The following is a 14,351-nucleotide window of genomic DNA, read 5'->3' as shown; positions in this document are numbered from 1 at the left end:
AAATTGATGCCCGACTGACCTGTAGCTGTATGGAGTTGCAAGCTTCCACAGGGCTATCGCCACTCGCTTGTAAACTGTGAGGGCTGCTCTCATCTTGGTATTCTTGCATTTCAGGGCAGGGGAAAGCAAGTCACAAAGTTCTATGGAAGTGCCCTTACGCAAGCGAAAGTTTCGCAGCCACTGGGAATCGTCCCAGACCTGCAGCACTATGTGGTCCCACCAGTCTGTGCTTGTTTTCCGGGCCCAGAATCGGCATTCCACGGCATGAACCTGCCCCATTACCACCATGATGTCCAAATTGCCAGGGCCTGTACTTTGAGAGAAGTCTGTGTCCATGTCCTCATGACTCTCGTCACTGCGCTGCCGTTGCCTCCTTTTGCAGGTTCTGCATATACTGCTGAATAACGTGCGTGGTCTTTACAACGCTCATGACTGGCATGGTGATCTGAGCGGGCTCCATGCTTGCTGTGGTATGGCATCTGCAGGAGAGCAGAGTGGCAGCAGCGGGTGATGACAATGCTGACAGCAATATGGCACCCACACAGAAAAAGGCGCAAAATTATTGTCGGCCGTTGCTTTCAGAGGGAGGGAGAGGAGAGCAAGGGGTAGGCTGGCAGCAGATGGTGCAGTACGACTGCTAGCCATCGTCGTCTCCTGGGTGCTCACCAGCAGACGGTGCAGTACGACTGTAGCCATCATCGTTTCCAGGCAGACTGAATCTCCATGAGACCAAACTTAAGAAGAGAATGACCTGGAATCACTCCCATTTATGTCCAGGCGCCCCTGACAGACCTCACCAAAGTCTGCCAGGAGCACCCATGTCTGCCCAGGCGCCCCCAACCAACCTCACCGAGGTCGGCCAAGAGCACCGAGCATCTAGCAGGAGCATCAAGGTCGGCCAAGAGCACCAGCATCTAGCAGGAGATGATGACGATGGTCACCAGTCACAGAATCATAGAATATCAGGATTGGAAGGGACCTCAGGAGGTCATCTAGTCCAACCCCCTGCTCAGAGCAGGACCAATCCCCAACTAAATCACCATACTGCAGCGTCTGCTGCCACAAGGCAATGAGCTGCTGCTGTGTAGCAATGCAATACCACGTCTGCCAGCACCCAGGACACATATGGTGACAGTGAACTGAGGGGGCTCCATGCTTGCCATGGTATGGCGTCTGCACAGGTAACCCGTTGCTTTCACGCGGGGGGGAGCCTGACAACATGTACCCAGAACCACCTGCGACAATGTTTTTGCTCCATCAGGCATTGGGATCTCAACCCAGAATTCCAATGGGCGGCGGAGACTGCAAGAACTGTGGGATAGCTACCCACAGTGCAACACTCCAGAAGTCGATGGTAGCCTCAGTACTGTGGATACACTCTGCTGACTTAATGCTCTTAAGTGGGAACACACACAATCAACTGTATAAAATCAATTTCTAAAAAAACTGACTTCTATAAATTCAACCTAATTTCGTAGTGTAGACATACCGTGAATATATTAGTTCAGCACTGCAGCAATTTAACAAGCCAATTTATTGTTAACAGAGTACCAATAGTCTACCCATGAAAAGTGGATGTCCATGTTGATGTTATACTTCTCAATTCATCACAAGTTACATTCCAGACAACTAGGATACTACAGCTCAATGTTCTGTATAAGCCATAGAGAAAGATTTTCAATGATAGGTTAAATAAAATCATCCCTTCCTGACAGTGTAGACTAGGAAAGGATAGTTACAATAATACCCTCAATTACAGGAAGAGCACCTGGATTCAATTAAATGGGTTTTTCTTTTCTATGTTTTCTGTAATTTTTTTTGCAAATTGTAAGGTCTCTCTAGCAGGTTTTACTGTACCTTACAATTTGCAAAAAAAAAAATTACAGAAAACATAGAAAAGAAAAACCCATTGAATTGAATCCAGGTGCTCTTCCTGTAATTGAGGGTATTATTGTAACTATCTGTGCTTATTGCCCTTGACACCCACATGTGCATGTGGAATGAAATAAGCAGGGAGCAGAAAAAAAGAAATCATCAAATGAATAAACCAAGGGGAAGAGAGAGAGAGAAAAACTGAGAATATTCATCCTGTTAGAAAAATGTCAGTCAAACCCAAGAACCTTGTGTAGACTAGGAAAGCTACCTGTTGCCACCAATGGGTGTCAGCAACAAGTCTAGCTACACTGGTGCTGAACCTGGTTTAACTGATAGGGTTGATTAAGATACATCAAGGTTACTGAAACAGTACTGAACATAGTTTGTCCTGGTCTACAGTCACAATTAGACTGGATTCAGCACCAGTCAAACCGTAGTACGTTCCCTGCAACAAGTAATATTTCTAACACAGATAAGTCTAGGAAGAGCAACCGTGGAAAGGATACACCTTAGACAGAAAACAAAATTTTCCACACTGCATCTAGTTAAGAAAAATTCTTTAGAGAGGATGCCCAGTCAGCTCATTGCTGAAGACTCAATGAGATTTAGGATTTAACAACCTCGTTAAACACAAAAATCTAACTTTAAATACTGTTGTCTGAATTACTAGTCCATACAGAAAATACCAGTAAATGATACAGTAAGGATGGTATTATTTCTCAAAGCTTCATAATTCACCTGAACTGTCCCTGGACTCTTGCAGTGACATGGGATAAGCATTCCGTGTTAACTGCCCAAGTTACGCGTTGCTTCACATCAACAAACTGAGGTCTTTAACCCTAGAGAACCTCGCTTTCTATTTGAGCTAACCACTGGGATCCAAGCGTTCTGTGAAACTCCACCTCCATTCATCCGGCACCAGCTGCTACTTGTGTTTATTAACACAGTAAATACGTCTAGCTTTAGCATTTGCATAGAGTAAAAAAATATGAACTGGCTCAGCTGCCAGCCTATGCTGTGCTGGGGGCCGTGTCAGAGGGTTGGTACAGCTAATCCCCAGCGTCACAGCTACTCTCTCCGTTGTTCAGTTCGGGTTTTAACGCCTCACGTGACATGCTCGTGATGGAAGGCAACGTGTGCCATCCGACCTGTCTGCCAGCCGGGGCTGCGAGGCCTCACCGGGGCTCCCCGGCGAACCCGCCACTTGCTGAGCGCCCCCTCCCCAAGCCCATCGAGCCTGCTGCTTCGCTCCCGGGCCGGTCACGGCGGCGGCGGGCAGAGAGCGGCTCTGGCTGGCTCACTGGGGAGCTAGCGGGGGGCTGGTATTCCCTGAGCCCAGCCGCGCCCGGTGACCCGGCCCGGACACAGCCCACGCGGGGCAGGGGGGTTTCTCTGGGAGAGGAGAAGAGTCCCCGGCCCGCACACACTGGAACAAGCCCCTCAGCAGCACAGGAGGCGCGCGGGGCTGGCCAGAGGAGACCCGGTGCCGGAGCGCTGCAGCGCCCGGCTCAGCGGCGGGGCTTACGGACCCATCCGGCTCTCAACTCTCCGAACGGGCACCGGGAGCAGACCGAGTTCGCCCAGACGGGAGACTGGGGGGGGGGGGGTGGGGAGGGGGGAAGAGCGCGAGGCACCTTCGGGGGACGGCTGGGGGCGTGCGCGAGCGCGGGGCCTCACAATTGGGCGCGAGGCACCGTGCGAGGGGGGGAGGAGACAGAGAGTGGCGCGCGCCGAGCGCCGGGGCCCCGAGCTCTGGCCAGGAACAGGGCGGAGGCCGCGCGCGGGAGGAGAGCGGGGGGCTGTTCCCCCCTCCCGGCCGCTCACCGCGTTCTTCTTCTGCACCATCTTGTCCATCTTCTTGGCGATGCGGATGATCTCGTCTTCGGTATTCATGGCTGCGGAGGCCCGAGCGGGGCCCGGCCGTCGCGGCGAGGGCTGGGCCTGCTGCGGGACGCACCCGAGAGACGAGAGGGGACCCGGCCACGGACGCAGCCGCTCAGGGCCGTCAGTGCAGAAATGGAGCCGGGCCGCCGGATAACAAATGAACCCAGCAGCCCGAGCGGCGGCGCCGGCGCCAGGCAGCGCTCATCAAGCACCAGCCAGGGGAGGCAGACCTCACTGAGGCAACCCGAGAGCATCCACCCGCGCGGGCGGAGTGGGGGGGGGGGAAGCTGGGGAAAGGCGGGGTTAGCGGCGCGGGCCCTGCCCCCACAGCGGCGACCGAGGGCTGCCGCCGCCGCCGCCCAGACTCCGGCTCGCTCGGTGCGTCCGCCGGGCGGCGCCGCGCGCAGAGGTGGCTCAGGCACCGTGGCCCGCGCTACCCAGCGGCAGCTCCGCACCCGACTCCTCAGAGCCGTGGGGAGCCAGTTCCCCCGCCGCCTGCGGTGCGCTGATTGCTGGGCCCGGGCAGGTGCGGGAGCTGCAGTCTCCAGCCCCGGGTGCCCGGACGGCTGGTCACAACGATCGCTTGTAAGGACAAACGGCAGCTCCGCCTTTCTGCCCTGAAGCGCTGTTACTGCCCGGAAGAGAAGGAGGCTCCCCACAGGCCCCACACCGCCTTGCTTGTTGATTGGTCGGGAGCAGGATTCCCAGCAAGCCACTGTCAGCTCCCCTTGTTGGTTTTACTTCACCAAGGGCGTCTCGACGCTACAAACTGAAGTCCACCTACAGCCACTGTAGTAAATGCGGTCCTGTCCGCACTACCCTCCTTCTGTCCGTCCTTGCCAGGAGTGCTTTCACAGACTTTAAAAGGGTAGTGTGGAGGCAACAGCCTGGCTTGGAGTGGGGAGCCAGGAGCAGCAACGCTCTAGCTGGAGGCCCCAGTCACCTCAGGGTGACACCAGAGCTGTGAGCCTGTTTGGTTTTTTTGGTCAATTTCATGGCTCCCTGCTGGAGTCATGAAATTCACAAGAATGACAGCGAACAGCTGAGGTAAGTAACCCTTAGCGTATACATGGACACTGGCTTGTCCTAATTACACTAACGTAAGCCCTATGCCTCTTGTGGAGGTGGAGTTATTTTGTCATTTTGTTAGTGGAGTAGGGCACTTACATCAGGGGGAGCACAACCTAACTAGTATAGACCAAACCTGAGATTGGAGCTTGTGTCCACACTAGTCTGGAAATTGCCAACCTTAGCTCTTGTGTAGACTGGCCACACTGTGTTTTAACTCTCCTCTTGTCAGCTACACAGAGGCCTGTTCTACACTACAAAGTTAGGTCGATTCAAGGCAGCTTACGTCAATCTAGTTGCACATGTACACTTAAATTGGTCTCCCAACCACATAAGTGCCCCCTTACTCCGACATAGTAACACCATCTCCCCAAGCAGCTTAAAGCCACAATCAATGTACTCAGGTGAATGTAATGCAAGCATAGAACCTGTGTTACTTATTTTGACCTTAACTGTCCTCTAGCAGCTGTCCTACAGTGCCTCACATGGACTGCTCTGGTCATCAATGTGAATTCCATTGCTCAGGGGTCATGGAGACCAGAATTCCCCCTGCCTCTTTAAGGCCCCACAAATTTTTGAAACTCCTTTTTCCTGATTGCCCAACTTGGCAAACACACCTATCAGCTCTCCATTGTTGAGTGCAACTACCCAGCTGATTATGCTGGCTCCATGCTCTAGCACACTCATGTCTGGAGTAGACAGGTGATACTGGATTTTCTGGTCATATGGGGAGAGGAGGCTATGAAGGCACAGCTCCAAACCAGCCTAGAAATATCAACATCTATGAGTGGATTGTTCAGCAGATGCAGGAGAAGGAGTACAACAAGGACTAGCAGCAGTGTCGCCAAGGAGCTGCAGCAGGCATACCAGAAGGCCAGGGAGGACAACGAATGGATGTGATACTAAGCTGCAGACCTGCAACTTTTACTACGTGTGTCATGCTGCATGCTATACTCAACAGAGACACCGCCCCCAATCCCCACAGCAGCATGGATACCTGCAAGGAGCCTGAGTCACAGACGCCTGCTGTGAACACGGAGGAGGAGGAGGAGGTGGTAGTGGTTGAGGAGGAGGATAATGGGCGACAGGTGCCCAGGGGATCCAGGTACACAGCAAGCCAGGACCTGTTTTTGACCCCACTGCAGTCTAGTCAGTTCACCAGTCGAGCCCAATGTAAGGGAAGGGTAAGTAGATAGATAGATTTTCAATTACAGAGGTGGCATTCCTAAAGTAGCAGGATACATGTTTTGACTTTTCATTAATTAACTCATGCTAGAAAAGGTAGTGGTACAACCAAGGGAGGTAGAGTTGCTATCTGCTTCTCATTCCCTTATAGGTTTAGGCAGGGGGTGGCCACGTGGAGCAGTTTGTTTACGTACGCTGGGCACATGATGCCCTTGAATCCTCCTGAGAGGTCACAATGAAACTTTCATAGAGGTACTCTGAAATCCTCTGCCAACAGTTTGTAGGGAGGGCTGTCTTATTTCTTCCTCTGTGGTAAGATGCTTTCCCAAACCGTTCAGCAATAAGTTCAGCAGGCACCGCTGCAGTACACAGACTAACAGCATACAGGTCTGTACTCTCTCTGCCTTTGTTACCCTCAGATGTGAAATAAATCATCACCACCTGTGGAAAATAGTGCCAACTTTCAGTGTCAGTGCCCTTTTCTACTAGAATGTAACTGAACAATTCCCCTGTCATTTCCCCAACTCCAGGCAGGCCACAGTCACTGGCTGCTGCTGTGACTGGCACAGTGCACAAACAATCCCAAGAAGAAGTGAGAATGTAGTGCTTAAAACTTCAGGGGAGCAAGAGAAGTGAGATCAGCATCTTAAGTTTTGCTTTCTTTAATGTATACACTGACAATGGTACCTCTGTGTGTTTTATCTTCAACAGCTGCCATTGCCTAGCCTTTAGGGTTCCCCCTTCACACCCACAGAACACCCGAGTCAGATAAGGAGGAGAAAGAAGAGGACTTGGGATGACAAGTTCAGTGAGATCTGAAAGCCAGTGCAGCGTTGGACCATGAGCACATCAAGGGATGAACATTGCAGAATGAACATTGTAGGCAGCTTGGAGAAGGAAAAAGTGGAGAGGAGAAAGGCTCAAGAGTCCCAGCAAGAAAAGGAGGGAGATGCACCGAGACATAGTGAGGCTTCTCAGGCAGCAAACACGGATGCTATAGATCCTGGGCTTGCTTCCCTCTGCAGCCCATTGAGAACTCAATATCAGGACCTCCCAAAATCCCCCCCCCCCCCACACACACACATATTTTGTGGGGCATCAGGGATTGTTGCACTACCCCTAACCGTCCACCCCAGGGGAAATTAAAGACAAACAGAGCTTCAGGTACACTAAATGTGGCTTTCACAGGTTAGTGTATGTGTAGCTGAAATAGAGATGAATGTTTTCCCCTTCATAATTTCTGTTTTCTTAATAAAATTTACTAAATTACATTTTTTATATCTGTTTTCAAATTGCACTGATTTTGTTGCAGAATAAAGTTCTATTATTTGGAACATAATTCATTTTTATTAGGTCACAACATACACCATGGGATACCTATCCCTGGTGTACAACACTATGCTGATACAAGCACTCCTGGTGAGTGCACGCACCACTGATGCAAGGAGCCAAGTATTCACACACACAAGCAATGTACTGAGGCGGGTGTATCTGACGTAACTTGCATTGACATAAGTTTGTAGTGTAGACATGGCTAAGACAGGTGAAATGATACATTGGTTCAAATGACAGCAGCTAGGCTAGAGTGGGGCTAGTGCCTGTGCGGTTACAGGGGCAGGAAATAGTTTTGAGGCTGTGCCTATAGCTGACTTTGTTTTTCCACCAGTGGTAGCAAAGGTGGGAATTTTTAAGAAAAACAGTCAAGTGGCCTGTCTGAGAAAAGGGCCAGATTTTGAAAAGTTTTTGGGGAGGGAGGGATAGCTCAGTGGTTTGAGCATTGGCCTGCTAAACCCGGGGTTACAAGTTCAATCCTTGAGGGGGCCATTTAGGGATCTGGGGCAAAAATTGGGGATTGGCCCTGCTTTGAGCAGGGGGTTGGACTAGATGACCTCCTGAGGTCCCTTCCAACCCTGATATTCTCTGATTCTAAGTAAGCAAGCCTGGCTGAGGCTTACACCATGTTTGATGAAACCCTTTAAAACATTGTTTTGGACTGATTCAGGCTTAACTCAGCTTTGAATGTGGATGGGGCCAAACCTTTTGGGAAACTATGCCCTAGTCTAGGTAGCAACCACTTCCTGTCTTAATGAGCTGTGTCTATTCTAGACTTATTACTTAAAATTTCTCTCTCCCCCCCTCCCCCTGCAGTTCCACCAGCAGCAGCTCTAGTGTAGACAGGCTGCTGGCAGCTGCCATTTTCCCAACCAGCATTAGATGAGCCAGTTAAAATGTTGGCAGCCAGTCTATGCCGGGGCAATAGACAAGCTACATGAATGGCAGCACTAGTGCGAAACAAAAAATAAAACTAGTGTAAACATAGCCATTGTGTTTAATCAGAGTTAGCCTGAACAAGTTTAAAAAGTGAATAGAATGAAATGAAAGTCTTCAGGCCTAGTGAACCATTTTCAAATAGCTTTTGCTTATTGGAAATGTCTTCTCCCCCCCCCCAAAAAAAAAACCCACCCTGCATGCCTCAGCAGCTGCAAATGCAACCTTACTAATGTCCATCCTGTAATAGGTAAGGAAATGATAGCAAGGTAACTTAAATGCTACCCAGTGCCAATGACAAGCCAGCTGCTTTGGAGTATTACATGCATACACCTTACAACCAGACTGGTGGACTGAAGAAAATTCCAGAAAATAATTCAAAAGACAATGGGAAGAGTGACTAGTGACCAGAATGCTGATGGCTGTAGCAATGCTTCTGCTCATACACCTTCCTTTTCAGAAGATGAAAACAAATAATAATCTAGACAAGCTCAGCATAGTCACAGCTCCCATTACTTGTGCAATCTGCTGCAAAGATTTCTGGATGATTTTCATGTATCTGTACAATTGCTAAATCAATGTTTGTTGTGAATTGGCTATTATCTGCTTTGTATTTAGCCAGTAACTTTGTATTGCTGACAAACACGTGTCCAACACTAATTTTTTTAGTCTGTTTCAGCTGCTGTTGGAACAGGCTGTTGTTTTGCACCAGCATCCGCATCCTAAGGTAGAACAAGCTGCCAAGGAACACAGCTGAAGTGACAACACGTTTTGCATACAGCAAGCACATTTTTCACATTTTTTTGTTTTTTCTAGGAGGACACTAGATGCTACCTTAAGATAACGTATCAACAGGGTGAGAGAAGAAAATAAAGACAAGAGGCTGGGGCGTTACTAAGGCTATGGCTACACTACGAGGTTTTTAGCGACACAGCTGTGCCGCTAAAAGGCATGCAGTGTAGCTGCTGTTTGTCAGCAGGAGAGAGCTGTCGTGCCAACAAAAAACTTCCATTCCCATGAGCGGCAGTGGCTTTGTCAGCAGGAGAGTGCTGTTCACACTGGTGCGTTTTGTCGGTTAAACTTTTGTCGTTCAGGTGTGTGTTTTTTTTAACACCCCCGAACTACAAAAGTTTTGCTGATGAAATGCAGCGTAGACAAACTCCCCTACTTAGCAGATCCAAATCCTGCTGATAGGAGACGACTTACTAAGGATCAAGTAGGATAGAATTCCCTACTCGGGCTGGGCTTGGTACAGCATGGCTGCGTGTCATTTAATAGCCTGTAGGAGGTTATCTAATGCATATCTGGCTAGATTACTTACTAAGTTCTAAGACTCCATTCCTCTTCTGTTCCCGGCAAAAGCAACACAGACAGAGAGAACCTTTGTTTCTCCCCCCCTCCAGCTTTGAAAGTGTCTTGTCTCCTCATTGGTCATTTTGGTCAGGTTCCAGCGAGGTTATCCTAGCTTCTTAACCCTTTGCATGTGAAAGGGTTTTTCCCTCTGGCCAGGAGGGATTTTAAAGGTGTTTACCCTTCCCTTTATATTTATGACAACCCCAAAGTAGGATGCAACCCCATTTTAATGGAATAACCAGGGACGACACCCAAACCCTACCGCCCGAGGCTGAAGCAGAAGCCCTTGGGTGGCAGGGCTCTAAACTAGTGTACCTTTGAGTGAAGTGTCTATGGGAAAATCTCAGCTCCATGAGCAAAGGCTGTTGCATATTCCTCTCCACATCAAAAGCAGGTGAACTGAATAATAAATTCATACTGGTTGGGGTTTTGACCAGGTGGGATGGTACAACTCTGGGGTCTTACACTAGGGAACTGGGGGTTATTTTGGCTGTAGCCTCTCTATTGCTGGTTCATGCGGTGGCTGGCCAGAGCCTGCATGCAAGTGCAGCTGGGTGTGTAAAACTGGGAGCGGGCTGCAACTTGTCACAGCAACACCGTGTGAGAGGAAACCCAGGCTGATGAGTTGGAGGGCTGAGTGGTACCCCAGTTTCAGGTGAAACCCTGGTTGGAACCCGTCACACATGTAAAAAGGCACTTTCCAAGATCGTAAATCTTAATCTTGTCCAAGAAAAAGAGAAAAAGTTTGCATGGTGATATATTCCATGATCTGGGAACATATAGCTAGTTACAAGCAGACAACCCTCTCTCGTTCACCTACAGAGGGTGCAGGATAGAGACCTTCTTTAAATCTCAGAAACAGCAGCAATTTAGGTTCATCAAACCAAAGACTAACAGTCTACCTTGAATCAACTCTGGGACTTGCCCCAGGAGCCACAGTCCTCCCATGGGGGAAGGTGGGGTGAGAAGGTAGCTTGCTAATTTTTTACCTGCTGCACTTTCTCAGTAATTTCTGAAGTAGTATGCTGTTTGTTAGTGGCCATATCTATTATACCTCAGGAGAGGCATGTCTAGTTTTATGTAAATCAAACACACCATACAAGAGAGGGTTCTGCTGAGCATGTGTCCCTTTCAATCTGTTTATACTTCATTAGCTAGTTCATTCAACAAAATTTAGGTTCTGTTTGTACAATACCACTTTATAATCTGTAAGAGTGCTGCTAATAAATATATTTTCATTTGAAATCTCCAGTAGTAGCTGTAACTAATTTGGAAATGTATTTTTAATAGAAAAATATATAAATAGCTCTGGAGGGGTAACAATAATCATTACTTGTCACTCCATGATCATGTGTCCCACCCTTCCCTACTGCAGCAGCTAGTGTCATGGATTCTCTATTGCAATAAATCCCCTGTGGGTGATGCAGCTGCTTTAGCATTTGAAAGCTAGTTTAAATTTAAACAGGGAATGTGTGTATAATCTTCTTGGCAAGTATATAAAATAAATCAATAAATGAAGTCTTACTATTTGCTTTGATATGCTTGTAAATGACACAGCAGATTCACTTGTAAAGCTGAAGTACTGAGCAAGTTACCTGGTCATGTAGCTAACGTTATTAAGCTTTGTTCCAGAGTATCTTTCCCTGCTCTTTATTTTGAAATATTGGCTTCATATGCAGTTACTATATTATTTATTTTAAACATTATTTTGTACCCTTCTAAAACGGTTAAGAACGGAGCACAATAAATGAGCAAGAATGGTGGAAATAGAATGTGTTTTATGAAAGATTATTTAAGAAAACAGCTGCAAATAGTTATATTATTTTAGATTTGATAAAAGGCCAATGTTAAAGTTTAATGAAAACCTGCATTGAAATATCAGACGGTGTAGTCAAAAATTACAGTATACTCTTGTTAGTACCTGTTAGTAAATATTAATACTTTTAGTTCTTTGTTTTTATCTATCTATCTATATATATAATCTCACAATCAAACTATTCTTTAGAATCTTTAACCTCAACAAAGAGTATGTCTGAATTCTAGGGCCCAGAATACTGGTCCTTGACCGATAACTAACCCTATTCAGGAATTTATCTATATTTTAACAATCTCCGATGCCTTCATGTCTATACAAATCCAGATATTCTTGGAAATCATCTCCTTAACTTATATATATACATACACACACATATAATGCTGACGTAAGTATGTATAGACTAATAAGGGATGATTGTTATAGCAGATGTTTCCTGTTGGGGAATTACTATGGAAGAATGATGGTGGGGTAAGAAGGACCCACGGCAAGATATCTTGAATTGTTTGTTCTCCCAGCTGTAAATACTCATACCTTCACACATAAATCAGATAAACGGAGAATGTATAGAAATGACATAATATGTTTCTGGGTGAATATTCTTGGCAACAAGGTTTTCTTTGTCTGAAACTCTATATAATGATACTGATATGGGAACTTAGCCGAGGAAATAAAAACTGCACAGCCCTTCCAGATGCAGGAGAGATACCTATCCAGGTCTTAGTCTGACAACAAAGGGTGGTATGTATCTCTTACTTTCTGTATAGTGTTGTACTAATCTGATTGATAATCTTAGATTAAATAATTCCAATTGAGCCTGTTATTTCAACAATCTTGAGTCATTAACTCAGATGCACAACACTTAATATATCACTAAACTTTAAGTATCAAATACAACAGAAACAAACAGGAAGCCAGCACCGTGGCAATTTTAAGACAGCTGACCACTTGGGTCCATGAGATTTTCAAAGCTTTTTTAAAAACTGACTAAATTTTTGCTAATTTATCCGCAATTTCATACCTATCTATATTTTTAGTTGAAAGTTCAATATCCGATACCATCCGTGTATAATCTTTACTCTATAACTAACCTGGATCTTTCTTCTTAGTAACTGATGCACATTTCTGATACAATACATTAGCATTTCCCCTACACAGACTCCACTGAGAATGTCAGGGTTTAGAATCCTATTCAACTGACGAGTGATGCTTCTGTACTGCTTTTTTATAACAGCACAAAACTAAGTGTTTGATCAATCTCAAGCTGCACTTTTTTTTTTTTGCCATTACTAGAAATATAGTATACCTACTCACATTTTTACAGAAATGGCATGATCAGCCACTTCTGAAGTATCTTATATAAACTTACTTACTTATGTAAACTGGCCAGTAGAAGTCACATCTTTTCTCAAAGAAGGAATGGGCATATTTTCCAAGGAATTTTCCAAAAGCATACATTTTTTGGCTCTAGGAGACCCAACAAGTCAATTTAAAGTAGAACCAATAGTTTTATCCCTGTCCCCTCTTTACTTTTTCTTTTGTAACTGAATGATGTATCTAAACCATTTTTGGGATAATGAAGTACTCTAAAATTAGCTCCGAGAGCTAACATTTGAAGGCTTTTTTTTAAAAAAAGACTTCAATGTCAGAGATCATCTTCAGTGATTAGCCTTGCCTTTGAGAGTTACCCAAGGCAGTATTGCCTTTAGGGATGGAGAAGATTTTGAGTCTCATTCAATACCTTTTTTACATTTATCCTTAAATAGGAAGCTGAGAGACTTTGTTTTAAGCAGCAATTTAGTACTGAATGCTGGAAAGGGGTGTAATATCCATTACATACCCAAGTAGTGCTTTAAACACAGTATTTGCATTCAAGACAATAGAGATCAGCACTTAAATATAAGTGTTGTAATTTGAGTATAATTGCTTAAACATACATTTTTTTTAAAGTTAAAAAAATTTTAAACACACATACTACTGTATTGTCACTGTTAGCTTCTACTTGGTATCTGAGTACAAAAAAGCAGATTTGTCACATCCTAATGCTGAATGCTCCAAACAAAACAAAAGAAGTCCATACATTTTGAACTTTATCTTTTCTTTTTTTTTCCCTCTTTCCCTTTTTTCAGTTTGTCTCATCACAGCCTCCCTCCCTATGATTACCCGACCTTCCTTCATATGACTCATGATATAGTAACCATATGGTACGTACATCACTGAACAATCAAAGAATGGAACCAGCTGCTAGGATCACATACAGCCTCTTACTTTGCAGTTTCCTGTTTGATTTTTTAAATGAAAATACTAATTGTAACTGTTAAGGATGTTGAAAACTGTATTACTGAAAAAATGCCTGCCTTAAGGCAGAGAAGTGCCTGGAGAAAGCTATGCCAATACAGCAGGTTAAGGAAGACTGAAGTTCTTGTTTGTTAGTCAAAAACCAGGCAGATAAGCAACATAATTCTCAGGGCATTTTAAAAAATTACTTTGTTTCATTTTCTTTCAGTTTCCTTTCTGGGAGTGTGAAGATGAAAAAGTTAGATTATACCTCAGAACTAAGGTGACAGAAATATATAAATTGTTGCCGACTGACAGTTTTTCCTTCCAAGTAGAGGGAAACAGCAATTTCTTTGTCTGATGGAGAGTGCAAATTATACTTAAAAAAACGCCCAAAAAATAAAATAAAATACCCCACATCCTTGAAGTGACTGCTATTACACACTGTTAATGAAAGCTGGCTTTCTAAAGACTATTACCACACAACTGTTATCTGAAAGTACTTTTTCCAAACACTGATTGTTTGAAGTTTATTTCACAATTATAGAAACAAAGATTTTTACACTTTCCTACTATAGAAATCATTTCAACAAAGCTCAAGGTTTCTTACCATAAATAAATGAGTAAA

General features: G+C 45.5%; 1 protein-coding gene and 1 long non-coding RNA gene across 2 annotated transcripts in view; one reads left to right on the top strand and one right to left on the bottom strand.

Annotated features, from left to right (window-relative positions):
- The window catches only part of TCEA1 (transcription elongation factor A1), a 60,703-nt gene extending 56,317 nt beyond the window's left edge, over positions 1 to 4,386 (bottom strand). The window contains exon 1 of the mRNA XM_073331154.2: positions 3,700 to 4,386. Within this exon, the coding sequence (XP_073187255.1) occupies positions 3,700 to 3,768 (69 nt within the window). The 5' untranslated portion in view covers positions 3,769 to 4,386. The remainder of the gene's footprint in view (positions 1 to 3,699) is intronic.
- Positions 4,387 to 4,813: 427 nt separating this feature from the next.
- On the top strand, positions 4,814 to 14,351 carry LOC140906711 (uncharacterized). Its single transcript, XR_012157214.1, has 3 exons — positions 4,814 to 6,011; positions 6,724 to 9,007; positions 9,097 to 14,351. It is a non-coding gene; the product is annotated as an uncharacterized LOC140906711 (long non-coding RNA).

Source organism: Lepidochelys kempii, chromosome 2 (assembly GCF_965140285.1).
Source record: "Lepidochelys kempii isolate rLepKem1 chromosome 2, rLepKem1.hap1, whole genome shotgun sequence".
Lineage (NCBI taxonomy): Eukaryota > Metazoa > Chordata > Testudines > Cheloniidae > Lepidochelys > Lepidochelys kempii.
The sequence above is the reverse complement of the archived record's forward strand: the minus strand, read 5'-3'. Positions and strand labels throughout refer to the sequence as shown.